The 15,000-nt window shown below is 35.7% G+C and overlaps 1 protein-coding gene across 5 annotated transcripts in view; it reads right to left on the bottom strand.

The window, feature by feature from the left end:
- LOC115224721 (1-phosphatidylinositol 4,5-bisphosphate phosphodiesterase epsilon-1) overlaps positions 1 to 15,000 on the bottom strand; it is a 1,072,053-nt gene that overhangs the window by 482,261 nt on the left and 574,792 nt on the right. For all 5 annotated transcript variants that reach the window (XM_036513495.1, XM_036513498.1, XM_036513507.1 and 2 more), the window contains exon 6: positions 3,868 to 4,022. In XM_036513495.1, coding sequence (XP_036369388.1) covers positions 3,868 to 4,022 — 155 coding nt within the window. The remainder of the gene's footprint in view (positions 1 to 3,867; positions 4,023 to 15,000) is intronic.

Raw genomic sequence — 15,000 nt, 5'->3', positions numbered from 1 at the left:
AAAAGTGTGCTTTCAAGATCCTACAAAGCGAGAGTGGGTCTTGGTCTTCCGTCGTGTTTTACAAGACTCGGGATGTGTAGTTTTACTGTAAATCTCCATCCGCCTTTGAAAGCACTACAGGAAAATCTCATTATCGCAAGATGCCAGACAATCGCATGGATATCACTGATCGGGCAACCTAGCCAATACAAGTGAAAAGAAGGAAATACCATATGAGGAAATCTGTAGTACTGAGGATAGCAGAGATGAAGCTGGTAATGAAATAAATGTTAGATGCAGTACAAAGCAGGTGAGTTGGACTAGCAGGAATACGAATTTTCCTTTAGAAGTGAGATATTGTGATCCAAAAAATTCGTTATCTTGAAGTAGAAGAAAAGCGACTAAAGCAGGAGGGTTGAATCACCGATGTGTATGGGCAACATAAGAGACAATTGAACAACGAAGCCATCAGGGAACATATTGTGGAAACTAAAGCCAGAGATAAGTGATTCTTCCTGGAAGTAATAAAACTGAATCGTTCTTTTATGGTTGGAGTGGTTAAAACTTCACTGTTTGTTGTAGCTGTTGCAGAAATTGTATGAAAAGATGCAGTTTACTTATATCTTTATGTCCAGAGACGTTTCCTGTGTAATAAAGGAACCTTGTGACGTCTCAACCAGTCATGTACAAACTGACAACGCACTTGGTGGGCCAAGGTTATGTATGGGTTGTTTTCCGTATATCAGTCCGTAAATTTTAAGCAAGATATCAGATACTAGTGAAATAAGTTGAAGAAAAAACAGAAGAAAGTCTAAGAAACAGGAAGGTTACTCATGGCATGAGTTAGGTGCTCTCGTCTGAATACATACCCGGAATAAAAGAAATAGAATTAGTATTGTTTGGTATAGGGAAAGTGTCTGAAATTTAAATACGGTGATGTGTTTTCAGAGAATAATCATAAGGTGTGTTTTCAGACAATAATCATATCAGGTTAACAAATGAAGAGAGTAGATCTGATTGTTTAACGTCTATCTCTTTATTCAGATAATAGTGGCGTGATTTTCCACAATATAATGTGGCATTTCTCACGTGATGACATTTAGTGTAAAACTGACCATTTCATTGGGTAACTCAAGAACTTTCATGTTGCCCAATATGGGTATCTTTTCAGCTGAGCATAAATTGCAGCTCTTTGTACCTGTGTTCTGCAACTAAACTGGTTAGTAACTAATGATAAATTGAGCTAGTGACCAGGTCACAGATGTGTGAGTAAATTTTAAGACTAACAAATAAAGGAAACGGGATCATATCATATTTTCTTTTCTGAAATAACAATGATGGCTCTTCTAAAATACTATTGCTTCAATGTCAACACTGTCTAAAAACAATGTCCACTGAAGTAGAATTCCGAAATACAAGCACTCTTATGCGTCTGTGAGTGTGTGTGTGAGTGTATGTGTGTGTGTGTGTGTGCGTGTGTGTGTGTGTGAGTGTGGCGTGTGTGTGTGTACATACACAGGTACACATTTGATTGTATGTGTGCACTTTATATATGTATACATATATATATATATATTTATGTATATATGTATGTATATATGTATGCATGTATATATATATATATATAATTTATATATATGTGTGTGTGTGTGCATGCGTGTGTGTATATGGAGGGAGAAAGTGAGAGGGCTTTATATATACATTATGTACACGTGGAATTGGATATTCGCCGGTTTCGGCGATTGGTAATCAACTGTTCAATCAATTGAACTACCTTCCTGCGAAATTAGCGCCTAACAGACTGAACATTACATAAACAGTTTTACCTTAGCGTAATTCTCGAGTGGAATCGCTGTGACACAAGGTGACAAATCTAGAATGCTAAATTGCAGCTCAACTATATACGACGGGCTTCTGTACAGTTCCCAAATACCCAGCTTTACTGACTTGAGATAAATGGGTTTCCTGAGTAAAAATCGAACTTCTTTGCAGTTTGACCTTGCTCTGTGTGCATGTATGTATGTAAGTACGTGTGTGTGTGTTCGTGCGTGTTTATGTATGTTTATGTGTGTATGTGTGTTTGTTCACGTTTGAGGATATAATCGAGAGGAAAGCCTCGAGCGAACACACTTTATATATATTTCATTACATACCCGTCTTCGCTCTTAATCATGATGAATCGCTTCTTTATGACCAGCAAACGTACAATTAAAAGGATCTGGGCGATAATGATTCTGAGAATGTGTTTGAATTCCGCTTGAAATATATTAAACTTTCTTTAATGACCCTTCAGAATGGCACCGGAATTACCTATTTTCATTAGCCTTATAATTTGGATATTTTGTGACTAAGTTAGGAATTATATTGCTAAAAAGTGGATGACTTTTCGCCTATCTAACAGAGAAAGACGAATACCTAATAATAGTATTTGCCTTCAAATGACTAACCAAATACAATAACGGGCAACCAGATATTAAATTCTGGACTATAATGTGACTGCAATCATGAAAAACTACGCTTTCGCTGATAATATTCAAGATGGGTTGAAAAGTAAGCGGGAATTAAGTGTCCTAATGACACCGTAATTAATTTGCCTTAAGGTGGACTCGAAATAAGAGTATTGGTCGTTTGAGCAGCTCTTACCCGAACATGAAGATTCACTGTATTATAGCTAGAACAACGAATGAATCTCTATGTGGTCAACGAAGCTTCTAGAAATAGTACCGGATTTTTTTTCCAAACGATACCCTTATCTTTTAAATAAGGAAAGAAAAATTTAAGTTTTGTAGTCCCTGATATTACTAGAATAACAAAATTGATGTGGCTCTTGTCCTAAGTTTGATCGATCATAACTAAACAAATTCTATGAAAAATTATAGAACCCTAGAGCTAGTGTAAATTCATGGCAAATATGATCCCCTAGCTACTTTCTATTCCACGTCAATTATATAAAATTATATAAAATTTACAATTTCACATTTTTGTTTCACGAAAAATGTAGTGACTGAGAAAATAAAATAAATTAACTTTAGAAGACACTACATCAATGCCGGCCTTAAAATTACAACTTTAGGAGACACTACTTGTGATTTTAAGGCCGGTATTGGCGAAAAAGCAGTAAATAAAGCAATACATGTTGTTTACTCCCAGATTATCCCTGATCAACCATGCATATGATCAAAGGTATTCCAGCCGTTACTTTTCAGTATTTGTTTTTCCTGAAGGAGTAACTAGCATACAAAACTCATTAGATCGTTCCATCTTATAAGGAGGTATGATTGTCAGTTGGCTGCTATTTCTGAGAGATCAAAAGACCACTTTGAGATACTGGCCGTGTATAAATAACTTTGACTAGCGTGATGAACAAGTAAGTTCTAACGGTGAATAAAGCCTTGTTTAGGGACATTTCGTCCGTCTTCGCATTCTCAGTTCAAATTCCGCTGTGGTTGACTTCACCTTTCATCCTTTCGAGGTCGATCAAATTAGTATTAGTTGACCACTGAAGTCAATTTAATCGGCTTATCCCTTCCCAGAAATTGCTGGCCCTGACGCAAGATTTGAAACTATTATTATTGATATCAATAGTATTTGTTTTATTTCATTTCACTCATGGTGAAGGCAAAAACGTTATGTTCGCAATCCCAGCTCTTTCTTTTTAACAAAGGCAATAATTTGAAATGGAATTAGTAAGGTGTCACTCAAAATGATATGAAAGAGGTGGCGGACGTAAATTGAAACCAACCCCCAGTTCCGTTCACTGGGAAATTTTTCTTTTCTCTACAAAATCCCGTACATTCACACAATCAAAATGACGTATATAAAAAGGTTTATTTGATGTTATATGAAAACTGACTCAAATAATATAATAAAATGCCTCTGATCACTAACCTCAATGAGTTCTGCAACAAGTCCTTCAAGAGACGCTGCTTCGAGGCGATTGCTTTTATTGATGACAACAATTCGTCCCATTGCCATTAATCCGATGAAACTATCTTCGGGAGAGTGAACCTGTAGTACAGCGTTACTCACTGTCTCTTGAAATGCTGAAACAGAAATATAACATAATTATTAATTGTAACAATAAACGATTTTTTTCTTGCTGTCTATTAGGAATTTGGATTTATTAAGAAGGGAGTGTCCCCAGTGCCCTTGCTCCAGTCCCTTTCAGTCGCCTCTTACGTCACGCAGGGAATACGGCGACTACATTCCTCTGATGCCTCCGCCCCCAATCGGAGGGGGGGCGGGGTAACCCATAGCTGGAACCCTTACAGGTGCTACCACACCGGGCCAAGAGTAGATCTGGGAACAATAGTGGCTAGAAGTTGGTTCCATACTCCTCAAACCCTGAAACCAGGGCCCCGTGGTGCCACTATCGGATGTAGTTTATAGTCATAACCAGGACAACAATATGATAGCAACAATAAGAATAATCCTTTCTGATTTTGGCACAATGCCAGCAATTTTACTGTGGTGGTGGTGGTGGTGGGATATAAGTTGATTATATCACCACCAGTATTTGACTCGTACTTATTTTATCGACACCGTAGACGTGAAAGGCAAAGACAACCTCGGCAGAATTTGAAATCAGAACGTAATGAACGGAAACAATATCGCAAAAATATTTTTCTGACATGCTAACGAGTTGACCTGCTCATCACCTCAATAATAACGATCTTTTCTACTATAGGCACAATGACTGAAATTTTGAGGTTAGGACTAGTCAATTACATCGACCCCAATGCGTACGGGCTGCTTATCAGCCTCAAAGGATAAAGGGCAAAATCGATATCCGTGGAATTTAAACTCAGAACGTAATGCTAGAGCAAATGCCGCTGAAAACTTTGTCCGGGGTATTAACGAATCCGTCACCTGGCTGCCTTCAAGATGATGACGATTATAATAATAATAATAATAATAATAATAATAGTAATAATGAAGATGGATTCTTCCGTCGACGACGATCTGGGCAAATGATTTACTCGTTTACTCTTTTACTAGTTTCAGTCATGTGACTGTGGCTATACTGGAGCACCGCTTTTAGTCGAGCAAATCGACCACAGGTCTTATTCTATCGGTGTCTTTTGCGGAGCCGCTAAATTACGGAGACGTAAAAACACTAGCATCGGTTGTCAAGCGATGTTGGGGGAACAAACACACACACACAGACACAGACACAGACACCCACACACACACACACACACACACACACACACATACACACACACACACACACATATATATATATATATATATATATATATATACATATATACGATGGACTTCTTTCAGTTTCTGTCTACCAAATCCACTCACAAGGCCTTAGTCGGCCTGAAGCTATAGTAGAAGACGCTTGCCCAAGGTACCACGCAGTGGGACTGAACCCGGAACCATGTGGTTCGCAAACAAATTACTTATCACACAGCTACTCCTACGCCTAAAATATTTCTTTTCACATCTTGGTAGAAGGTGCCGGAACAATGTGGAGGGAGGGAAGCAAGCTACTTACCACACAGCCCTGTTTATAGGGATTAAATCTTCGTGCCACATTAGCTCACTCTCTTCATTAAATCGACGTTGCCTGAACAGGTGCGCGGTGTACCACACGTCAGGTGTCGAAGTGATTTCAGTGCAACGTGAGATGAAGTGTTTTGCTCAAGAATACAACGCGCCACCTAGTCTAGGAATTGACATCACGATCTAGGGATCGGAAATGCAACACCCAAACCACTAAGCCACAATAATAATAATAATAATATTAATAATTTCTACTCTAGGCACAAGGCCTGAAATTTTGGGGAGGGTGTAATAGTAGTTAACTTATCGATCCCGAAAGGATAAAAGGCAAAGTCGACCACAGCGGATGTTCAACTCAAGACGGAGCGACGAGCGAAATACCGCGAAGCATTTCGTCCAGCGTGCTAACGATTCTGCCAGCTCACCGCCTTAATAATGATAATAATAATAATAATAATAATAATAATAATAATAATAATAATAATAATAATGATGATGATGATGGTAATAATAATAATATGTTATTGGGACACAAGGCAAACAATTTTCAAGTGAGGTGTTTGTTGACACCATTGATCCAATCACTGGAATGGCTCCTTAAATATTGGGATCGATGTAATTGATTGACTCCCTAAAAACTACTGAGTTGAAATGTCATTATTGTTACAATTACAAATACAATATCACAGATAAAAATACCTGCAGAATTACAATAGAACTTATATCAGGAAATACTATGAGCCAATGACTGAATGGGAAAATAAAACCGTTGAATGATTTGTACCCATTGACATTGACCGACAAAGAAATGGAATATTGGTGACTAGATTACCTTTGAATATGGAAACGGAAATTTCGTTAACTATGGCACGAAATCAGTGTTTACGCAAACATCGCTGCTTGCGAAGGCAGTGGAGAGAGAATATATGGATTCCCTAATGAAACACTAACTTGTACAGGTAGCGACAAGTTCCTCGAAGATCTTGCCATACATCTTGTTTCGATTCTGCTTTAGATAAAACACTACCATTTCCAAATTCAAGCAATTCAAAAACGAAGACCATAAACGTCAGAAAATTAAGTAAAAATAATTTATGACCATACTGTGGTTCTTGTCTTTTGTGCACGGTCATATAAACATAGTCAAATCATTTGAAATAGTAATATCAAATTTAATGCAGACTACACGTTCTGGTAATGCTTTCACTGCACCGGAGAAGACAGGCAATCATAAGGACTTCTTAAGTGAAAGACGAAACAAAATGAAGTCACAAAGGAAAAAAAAGTAATATGTTACTATGACAAAAATATATTTTAAAAAAACACAAAATTTTATTTGGTTTAAATAGGGTTTCCTTTGAGAGGTAGAAATATGAAGGACATTGATTCTGTCGTAGTAACTATTGGAGTAAAGGCATTCGAATTATTCACAATGGCAGCAAAAACATTTCGAAAACTTTCTCTATTACAGGTAAAGAGTAAAACTAGAAGCATAATAAAGAGAGAAAGCCAATATCATCAACAGACTCATGCAATACACACATGTATGCAGCCATTATGCACGTTATGTGCTCATAGGCAAATTCAAAAACTGTTGATAGCAACCCGGTGTGGCATGGTAAAGTGAACAAACAAATCATGATGCTAAAATAAAACTGATCTGTTTGAATTCAAAGATCGGAGAAAGAAAACAATGTCCTTTTAAAATCATCCCACTGAACAATAAAAAAAAAATGAATGGCAAAACTGTTTCTATAAGACAAACAATTCTACATTAAATCTATTTATAAAAGTTGATATTTACAACTACAATAAAATGTTTATAAGGACGAAACTATTTCAGTTAGAAAAAAATCGAAAACAGAAATTAGAGAAGAAATAGAGCTTTATAGAAATCTAAAAGGCAGTTTGGAATACAGAGAAAAAAGAAACAAAACAAAGAGAGAGAGGGGGGGGGGAGATTTCAGACGATAAGGAAGTAAAATTAGAAGTAAATGGAATATTCAGTTCAGATGTATTGTTTTTGTTTAAAGTAAAATAATCTGTTGAAACCTATATATACATGAGGTCAATTCAGAATTGACTGAGAAATAGTAGTAAAAACTAATTCAGTACACTTTCAAGTGCTTTTAGTGGATTAACACTCACTCTACGCGTACAACCAGTCACACATACACGTGTATGCGAGGGCGTATGTGTGTTATATGTTATACGATAAGGAATTTAATTAGATTATTGACTAGAGTAATTATATAGAGGTTATCATGTTTATTTAAGCTACCACCCACTCAAATACATAATCATACATAGATATATTATGTTTGTGTGTGTGTGTATGTGTGTGGTGTGAGTGTATATATATATATATATATATATATATATATATATATATAATACAAAAGTGGGACAAGAACGCAAAACATCCAGACATGATACATATATATATATATATATATATATATATATATATATATATATATATAAAATATGAGCGTGTCTATATCTACTTAGCAATAAGACTTATATATATATATATCGAGTATAACCAGCCGAAATTGCAAAGATAATCTGGAACTCGACCGAGGAAAGAAGAACTCCAAATGACCCGTCTTTATTTTCTTTGTATCGTCTATCTGGATGTTTTGTTGTCCCTTTATTGTATCACCTGTCTGGATGTTTTGCATACTTGTCCTATTTTGTATATTTTATATATAAAACATATAGCGGCGTACGTATACTTTGGTCTCTTATATGTAAGCATGTATTTATCTAAATTTTGTACGACTCTATTCTTTCTATTATTTTTTCCTTCTTTCAATCAGCTCTTCCACGCTTAATTCGTTCATTCCACTCTTCGTTCTTTCGTTCCCCCTCTCTCACATTTCCTTGCCTTCTCTTCATGCTGAATTTCTCTCCTCGTTTCACTTCACTGTGTCCCTGTCATTTTCTCGCCCCTCCTTAATTCTGTCCCTCTGCCTCTACCTCTCTCTCTTCTCTCCTAATGTGACCGGTATTCTACCAAGGCTGACCTTTCTTTCTTGGTTCGGCTGCCGTCCGTGTAACATCTATATTCCTCCCTGTTCCTGTGAAATCTTGTATCCCTGCAGTAAGGCTTTACTTCCGCACACGCCAGCTTAATTTAATTCGTCCTTAGTCGAAAGACACCTGTTGTTATGTCCTGTTATTTGTATTTGTGTAACATTCCCCGTTTCTTTCCGTCCTTGTTTTCGTATACATTTGCTGCTTTTTTCCAAGGAATCTAATGCTCTTAGCTTAGTTTTTCCTTCGGGCCGGCCAGATTGGAGCATTCTCGAGTATAACCAGCCGAAATTGCAAAGATAATCTGGAAGACGTCAGGGGAAAGAAAACTTCGAATGACCAGCCCTTGTTTTCTTTTTATCGTCTATATGGATGTTTTGTTGTCCCTTTTTTGTATCACCTAACTGTCTGGATGCTTTGCGTTCTTGTCCCATTTTGTATTTTTTCTATATATAAAATATATAGCGGCGTACGTACACTTTGGTCTCTCATATATATACGTCAAGCTAGAGATAGAAGTGATGAGCTCCATTACAAATGCTATATACAGACAAACTGTGTCGATAGCCAGCTAGACAAGATGTTTTCTTGGGGCTAAAATAACAGTAACATCGTCCTTTATAGGACTGTCACGTTATGTTAGCATATAACATTACTATATCTATATCTATCTATCTACCTAAGTATGTATGTATGTATGTATGTATGTATGTATGTATGTATGTATGTATCTATCTATCTATCTATCTAGCTAGCTATCTATCTATCTATCTATCTATCTATCTATCTATCTATCTATCTATCTATCTATCTATATATATATATATATATATATATATATATAGACTCGCTAGAGAGGCCTTTAGCCAACAGATTTTGGGATCTGAAGATAACGTCATAAAGCTATGCCCTTTACGGACGTGAAACCTAGTCCCATAAGTCGGTTTTACCTCAGTCTAATATATATATATATATATATATATATATATATATAAATAGATGGATAGCTAGCTAGCTAGCTAGATAGATAGATAGATACATACATACATACATCATACATACATACATACATACATACATACATAGGTATTTTGGGATCTGAAGATAACGTCATAAATCTTCAGATCCCAAAATACCTATGTATGTATGTATGTATGTATGTATGTATGTAATGTATGTATGTATCTATCTATCTATCTAGCTAGCTAGCTAGCTAGCTATCCATCTATTTATATATATATATATATATATAATATATATATATATATTAGACTGAGGTAAAACCGACTTATGGGACTAGGTTTCACGTCCGTAAAGGGCATAGCTTTATGACGTTATCTTCAGATCCCAAAATCTGTTGGCTAAAGGCCTCTCTAGCGAGTCTATATATATAATATATATATATATATATATATGTACAGAGCGAGTGAGTGAGAGAGAGAGAGTGATCCATGTAGAAATAAATAGCAGTTATATAACTGTCTTTATATTCATATACCTACGCGAACATGAATATGCACGCTCGTGTGTGTGGTTTTCCATGTGATTACACGCATATATAAGCATGCATGCATAAAAAGAAAGCATATACTCGTATGTCAAAGCGATAAGCGCACATATTACACGAGCGGAAACGCATTCATACACCTACACACATCCAAATATACTTCCACATAACGCGTATTCACGTATTCAGAAATCCCTGAAATTGTTATGAATGAAAAAGGGGATTTTTTCTTACTAACCAGCTTCAATAATGCGCCACTGAATATATTGAGAGAGCGCACGAACACACACATACATAATTTGAATCTGAGATCTTAGCTGTTCGGTGATTTTTAATCGAATAAACAGAGACGCGTTTCCGCATTCTCGTGTGGATGATTTTGAAAGACTTAGGAATATTTGAAGAATCTTCAATCAAATACAATACTCAAAATATGAAGTTTCGGGTTATGGAATAGTAATTGATTTTAGGTAATTGAAGAGCATTATAAAACGGCATCTATCTATCTATCTATCTATCTATCTATCTATCTATCTATCTATCTATCTTATCTATCTATCTTATCTATCTATCTATCTATCTATCTCTCTTTCTCTCTCTCTCTCTCTCTCTCTCTATATATATATATATTATATATATATATATATATATATATTGTATAATGGATTGTGGGTAAGTCCAGAACAATGCGAAGTAAATGCAAGACAAATCACAAGAAAACAAAATATATAAATTAATGTAGACATCTTGCGTTTTGAAGAAATTAACGAATGTTGCCGATGTGCGTGTGTGAGTTTACACATTGGCAACATTCCTTAATTTCTTGAAAATGGGGTCATAACCCCGAAATATTGAATGTAAGGTAAGTCTACATTAATTCATATATTTGTCTTCTGATTTGGTTTGCAATTCATTTGCATTATTCTTGCCGTATCCACGAATCTTATATGCTAAAGAAATTTGAAACCATGGTATAACCGCAAAAAAAAAATAATAATAATAACAAGGTAAGCGTTTTTATTTTTCATCTCCTTCGAAAATTGCTATTAAATCGTGGTTTTGGCCGTTTTGGCTGCTTCTTCTAGCATGTAAAAATTACCTGTTAAAGGGTAGTTTTCTCTTGTGTTTAAATGTACGCTATTTCAAAATAAGAATATGTTGTCTATTGACTATCTATACATGCTAGGCCACTGGTGGTGATATTTATAACGAATATTCGCTACCCTATATATGTATCTTATGAATATGTTCTTAACATTCTTGAAGAATCAACTCGGCATTATGTATTTACTGCCGACTGAAACTGCTGTTTGTCTCTGAATTATAAGTTAGTTATTAAGGCCGGTTACTGATGAGAATTCGCCTGGCAGATAATCTTATTTGCTAAAGAAATTTGAAACCATTTTAAAATAAGAATATGTTGTCTATTGACTATTTATACATGCTAGGCCACTGGTGGTGATATTTCTAACGAATATTCGCTACCCTATATATGTATCTATACACACACACAAACACAAACACATATACATACATACATACATACATGCATACATACACACATATATATATATTGTTCAATTTAAAAGTTGACTCGATTGATTAACTGTCAAAATATTGGCTCGCTATGCTAAAATGATTTCAGCCTTTCTACAAGTGTAACGCATTCATTCGAGATTTCTTCTGGAGTCGTGATGATGTTATCAGTGTAGCAACGTTCATTTATTGTGGAATGTTATTTTAGATCAGGACTTTTTATTAATGGACTATGGATTTACTCCTTTGACAATTATGTTACCGATTTTTAGAGCGAATACGCAATTGTGCCGCCGCCAACAAAGCAGGCGATTAATGTTCTGATTAAAAAGTTTAAGACGGACTCAGTTGAAAACAAGAAACATGTTCACCGATGTACCCGTATATAATGTATATACGTATACATTATATATATATTCACACGTATACACACACACACGCACACACACACACACACATACACACACACTCAAGAGGGATACATAATCCAGTGGATTCTGCGGTGGGTCTCAGTTATGTTCCAGGTTACGGCTAACCGCACTGGTTAGTATTTAACGTCTATGACAACTATAGCTTAGGGTCTATCACCCATGGTAAGTTAAATGTGGACATGGACACCAAACCAATAATATCTCAATCCTCGTGCATACATGATTGGTTATCCATTATCTCTCCAAATTTTATATGCCCTATAACGGGCTTTGGTGAACATGTTGCACAGTGTGCAAAATCCATTCTACTCACCTAGCAACCTGAGGGTGTTGCTTGTTTAATCGTTGACTGCTCGACTTTGCAACAAGTAATATTCAAGAACGACCTGACATATACTTATGCATGTATACACATGCATATATACGTGTATATATATATATACTTACACTCACACACGTATAAACATTTACAGATATACATATGCATATACACGTATGTATACACACACACATACACACACACACACACAGACATATATATACATATACACGCACTTACACGTGTGTATGTGTGTATTAGATTGTCATAGAGAATTTCAGATGCGTATATGTTGCTATTACTAAAATGAATGGAAAACATTGCAAAAAATGGTGGGCGTCGTGAAATATAGATACGTGTATATTTAGAAGAAGAAGAAGAAGAAGAAGAAGTAGGAGGAGGAGGAGGAGGAGGAGGAGAAGAAGAAGAAGGAGAAGGAGAAGAAGGAGGAGAAAGAGAAGGAGGAGAAGGGGAAGGAGGAGTAGAAGGAGAAGGAGAAGGATGAAGAGTGGGAGGTAGAGAAGGAGAAGGAGAATAAGGAGGAGTAGAAAAAGGAGAAGAAGGAGGAGTAGAAGAAGGAGGAGAAAATACAAAGAGAAGAAGAAGAAGAAGAAGAAGAAGGTGGAGGAGAAGAAGAAGAAGGAGAAAGAGAAGAAGAAGAAGAAGAAGAAGAAAAGGAGAAGAAGGAGGAGGAGAAGGAGAAGAAAAGGAGAAAAAGGATAGGAAAAAATGTAGAAGAAGAAGAAGAAGAAGAAGAAGAAGAAGAAGAAGAAGAAGAAGAAGAAGAAGAAGGAGAAGATGAAGGAGAGAGCGAAGAAGAAGGAGAAGAAGTAGAGAGAGAATAAGAGAGAAATTGTGAAGTGAGAAAAAGAGTGATAACAACAATGAATGGAGAAGGCTGAAGAAAGAATGCGTTCAGAATTTTGAAGATATTCATGCATGATTATTATAATTAATGATTCTTTGAAGATTACTGTAAAACAAGTGATTATGTAATTATTTGGACATCTTGAATGCCTGATTCATTGCACACAAATAAATTAGATTTAAGACGAGAAAAAAAAATTCAATAAAATAAAAATTTATGTTCGATATGTCAACATCGCTGTGAATGAAGTAAGTGTGTGATTGCAAATTATTAGAGAATCAAACTTATTAAAATAGGAAATTCGTGTCTTGAAATAAAAGTGAGAAAATGTAACTTTTATTTGATAGAGATAAATATGCAGATGAAGAATATGAATCCATTCTTTACTACTGTATAAACATAATTCATATTCGCTAAAATTATCCACAGACATCGATATCAGATATGTCAAAAGGTTACTGTGAATTTGTACGTAACAGAAGTTGTGAATGGGAAACGAACAAGCGGATTTTTACCTTTTGACCGACAAACTTGAAAAATAATTTTTTGTAACTAAACACTTTCAAACTTCGAACACTAGTAGAATGTGTCATATAAAACATGTTTTACTCTTAGCGTTTTTGAGAAAAACTTATATTTACGAAGTTATTTCACGTTGAAGTTCTCGTATTTCGGTAATTTCAACCAATCAATGTATTCAGCGGAATAAAAAGGTGTATTCAACTGAATAAAATTACTGTCGTTGTTTGTCAACAACTATCGGCGGTGTATTTTTTGTTTGTCACTGTTATTTATGACATTGTTCGTGCGTTTGTACTGGTTTTAAGGTTTTAAGGTTAGGGTTTTAGGGTTAGAGTTAGGGTTTTAGGGTTAGGGTTTTAATGTTAGGGTGTTAGGGTTAGGGTTTTAGGGTTAGGGCTTTAGGGTTAGGTTTTAGGGTTAGAGTTATGGTTTTAGGGTTAGGGTTAGGGTTAAGGTCTTAGGGTTAGGGTTAGGGTTTTAGGGTTAGGGTTGTCATAAATAACAGTGACGAACGAAATATTACAAAAGATTATTTTTTAAATCTGTAGGTCAAAAGCGATAGATCCGAACAAGCCATGGATGTTTCTTACACCTGCCAGAAATAGCAGCCAAGCCTTTTTGAAATTGCACTATGTTGTTTATAAAGAGGAAGACGCCTTTAAATAAGGTATTGAATACACCTACACCAGAGAAGAAAAAGAAAAAAAAAAGACATTATGTTCAGTTCTGGGATGTGTTTTGATCTCATGTCGTTTCGATCATCGCTGACATGGAGTGAAGCAGTAGTGAAAGGCAACATATAAACATGTCTGTTTGATTAAGTGTCATCTTCGCAACAACGTGCTTTCGGATCCAGTCTCATTGCGTGACATCGTAGGATGGCATCTTATACAATAGCCCTTAGCCAACCAATGCCTTGTGACTGAAATTGTTTGAGTGAAAATGTGTGAAAGCCCGTTGTGTGTGTGTGTGTGTGTGTATGTTTGAAGATAAGCGGTTTATAGAAAAGTGAAAGTAATCTGAATTTTTAACATAAGCATAAATTGGTGTGGGGTTGGGAGTTAATCGATTATATTCAGTGCACTACTTGACTGGTACTTATTTTATGGATTCTAAGTAGCTGATTGGTAGATTAGTGAGATTCAAACACGCAACATAAAGATTTGCAGCTAATTCCTACAAGATATTTCGTCTGCCAATCTACACATTCTGACAACCCATGGCGTTTATCGAACTTACAATGAATTATAAAAATAATGGCGAGGACGTTGATGACGACCTTAAA

Source organism: Octopus sinensis, linkage group LG2 (genome assembly GCF_006345805.1).
Source record: "Octopus sinensis linkage group LG2, ASM634580v1, whole genome shotgun sequence".
NCBI lineage: Eukaryota > Metazoa > Mollusca > Cephalopoda > Octopoda > Octopodidae > Octopus > Octopus sinensis.
Note: the sequence above shows the minus strand (reverse complement) of the source record. Positions and strands in the feature narration are given on the sequence as shown.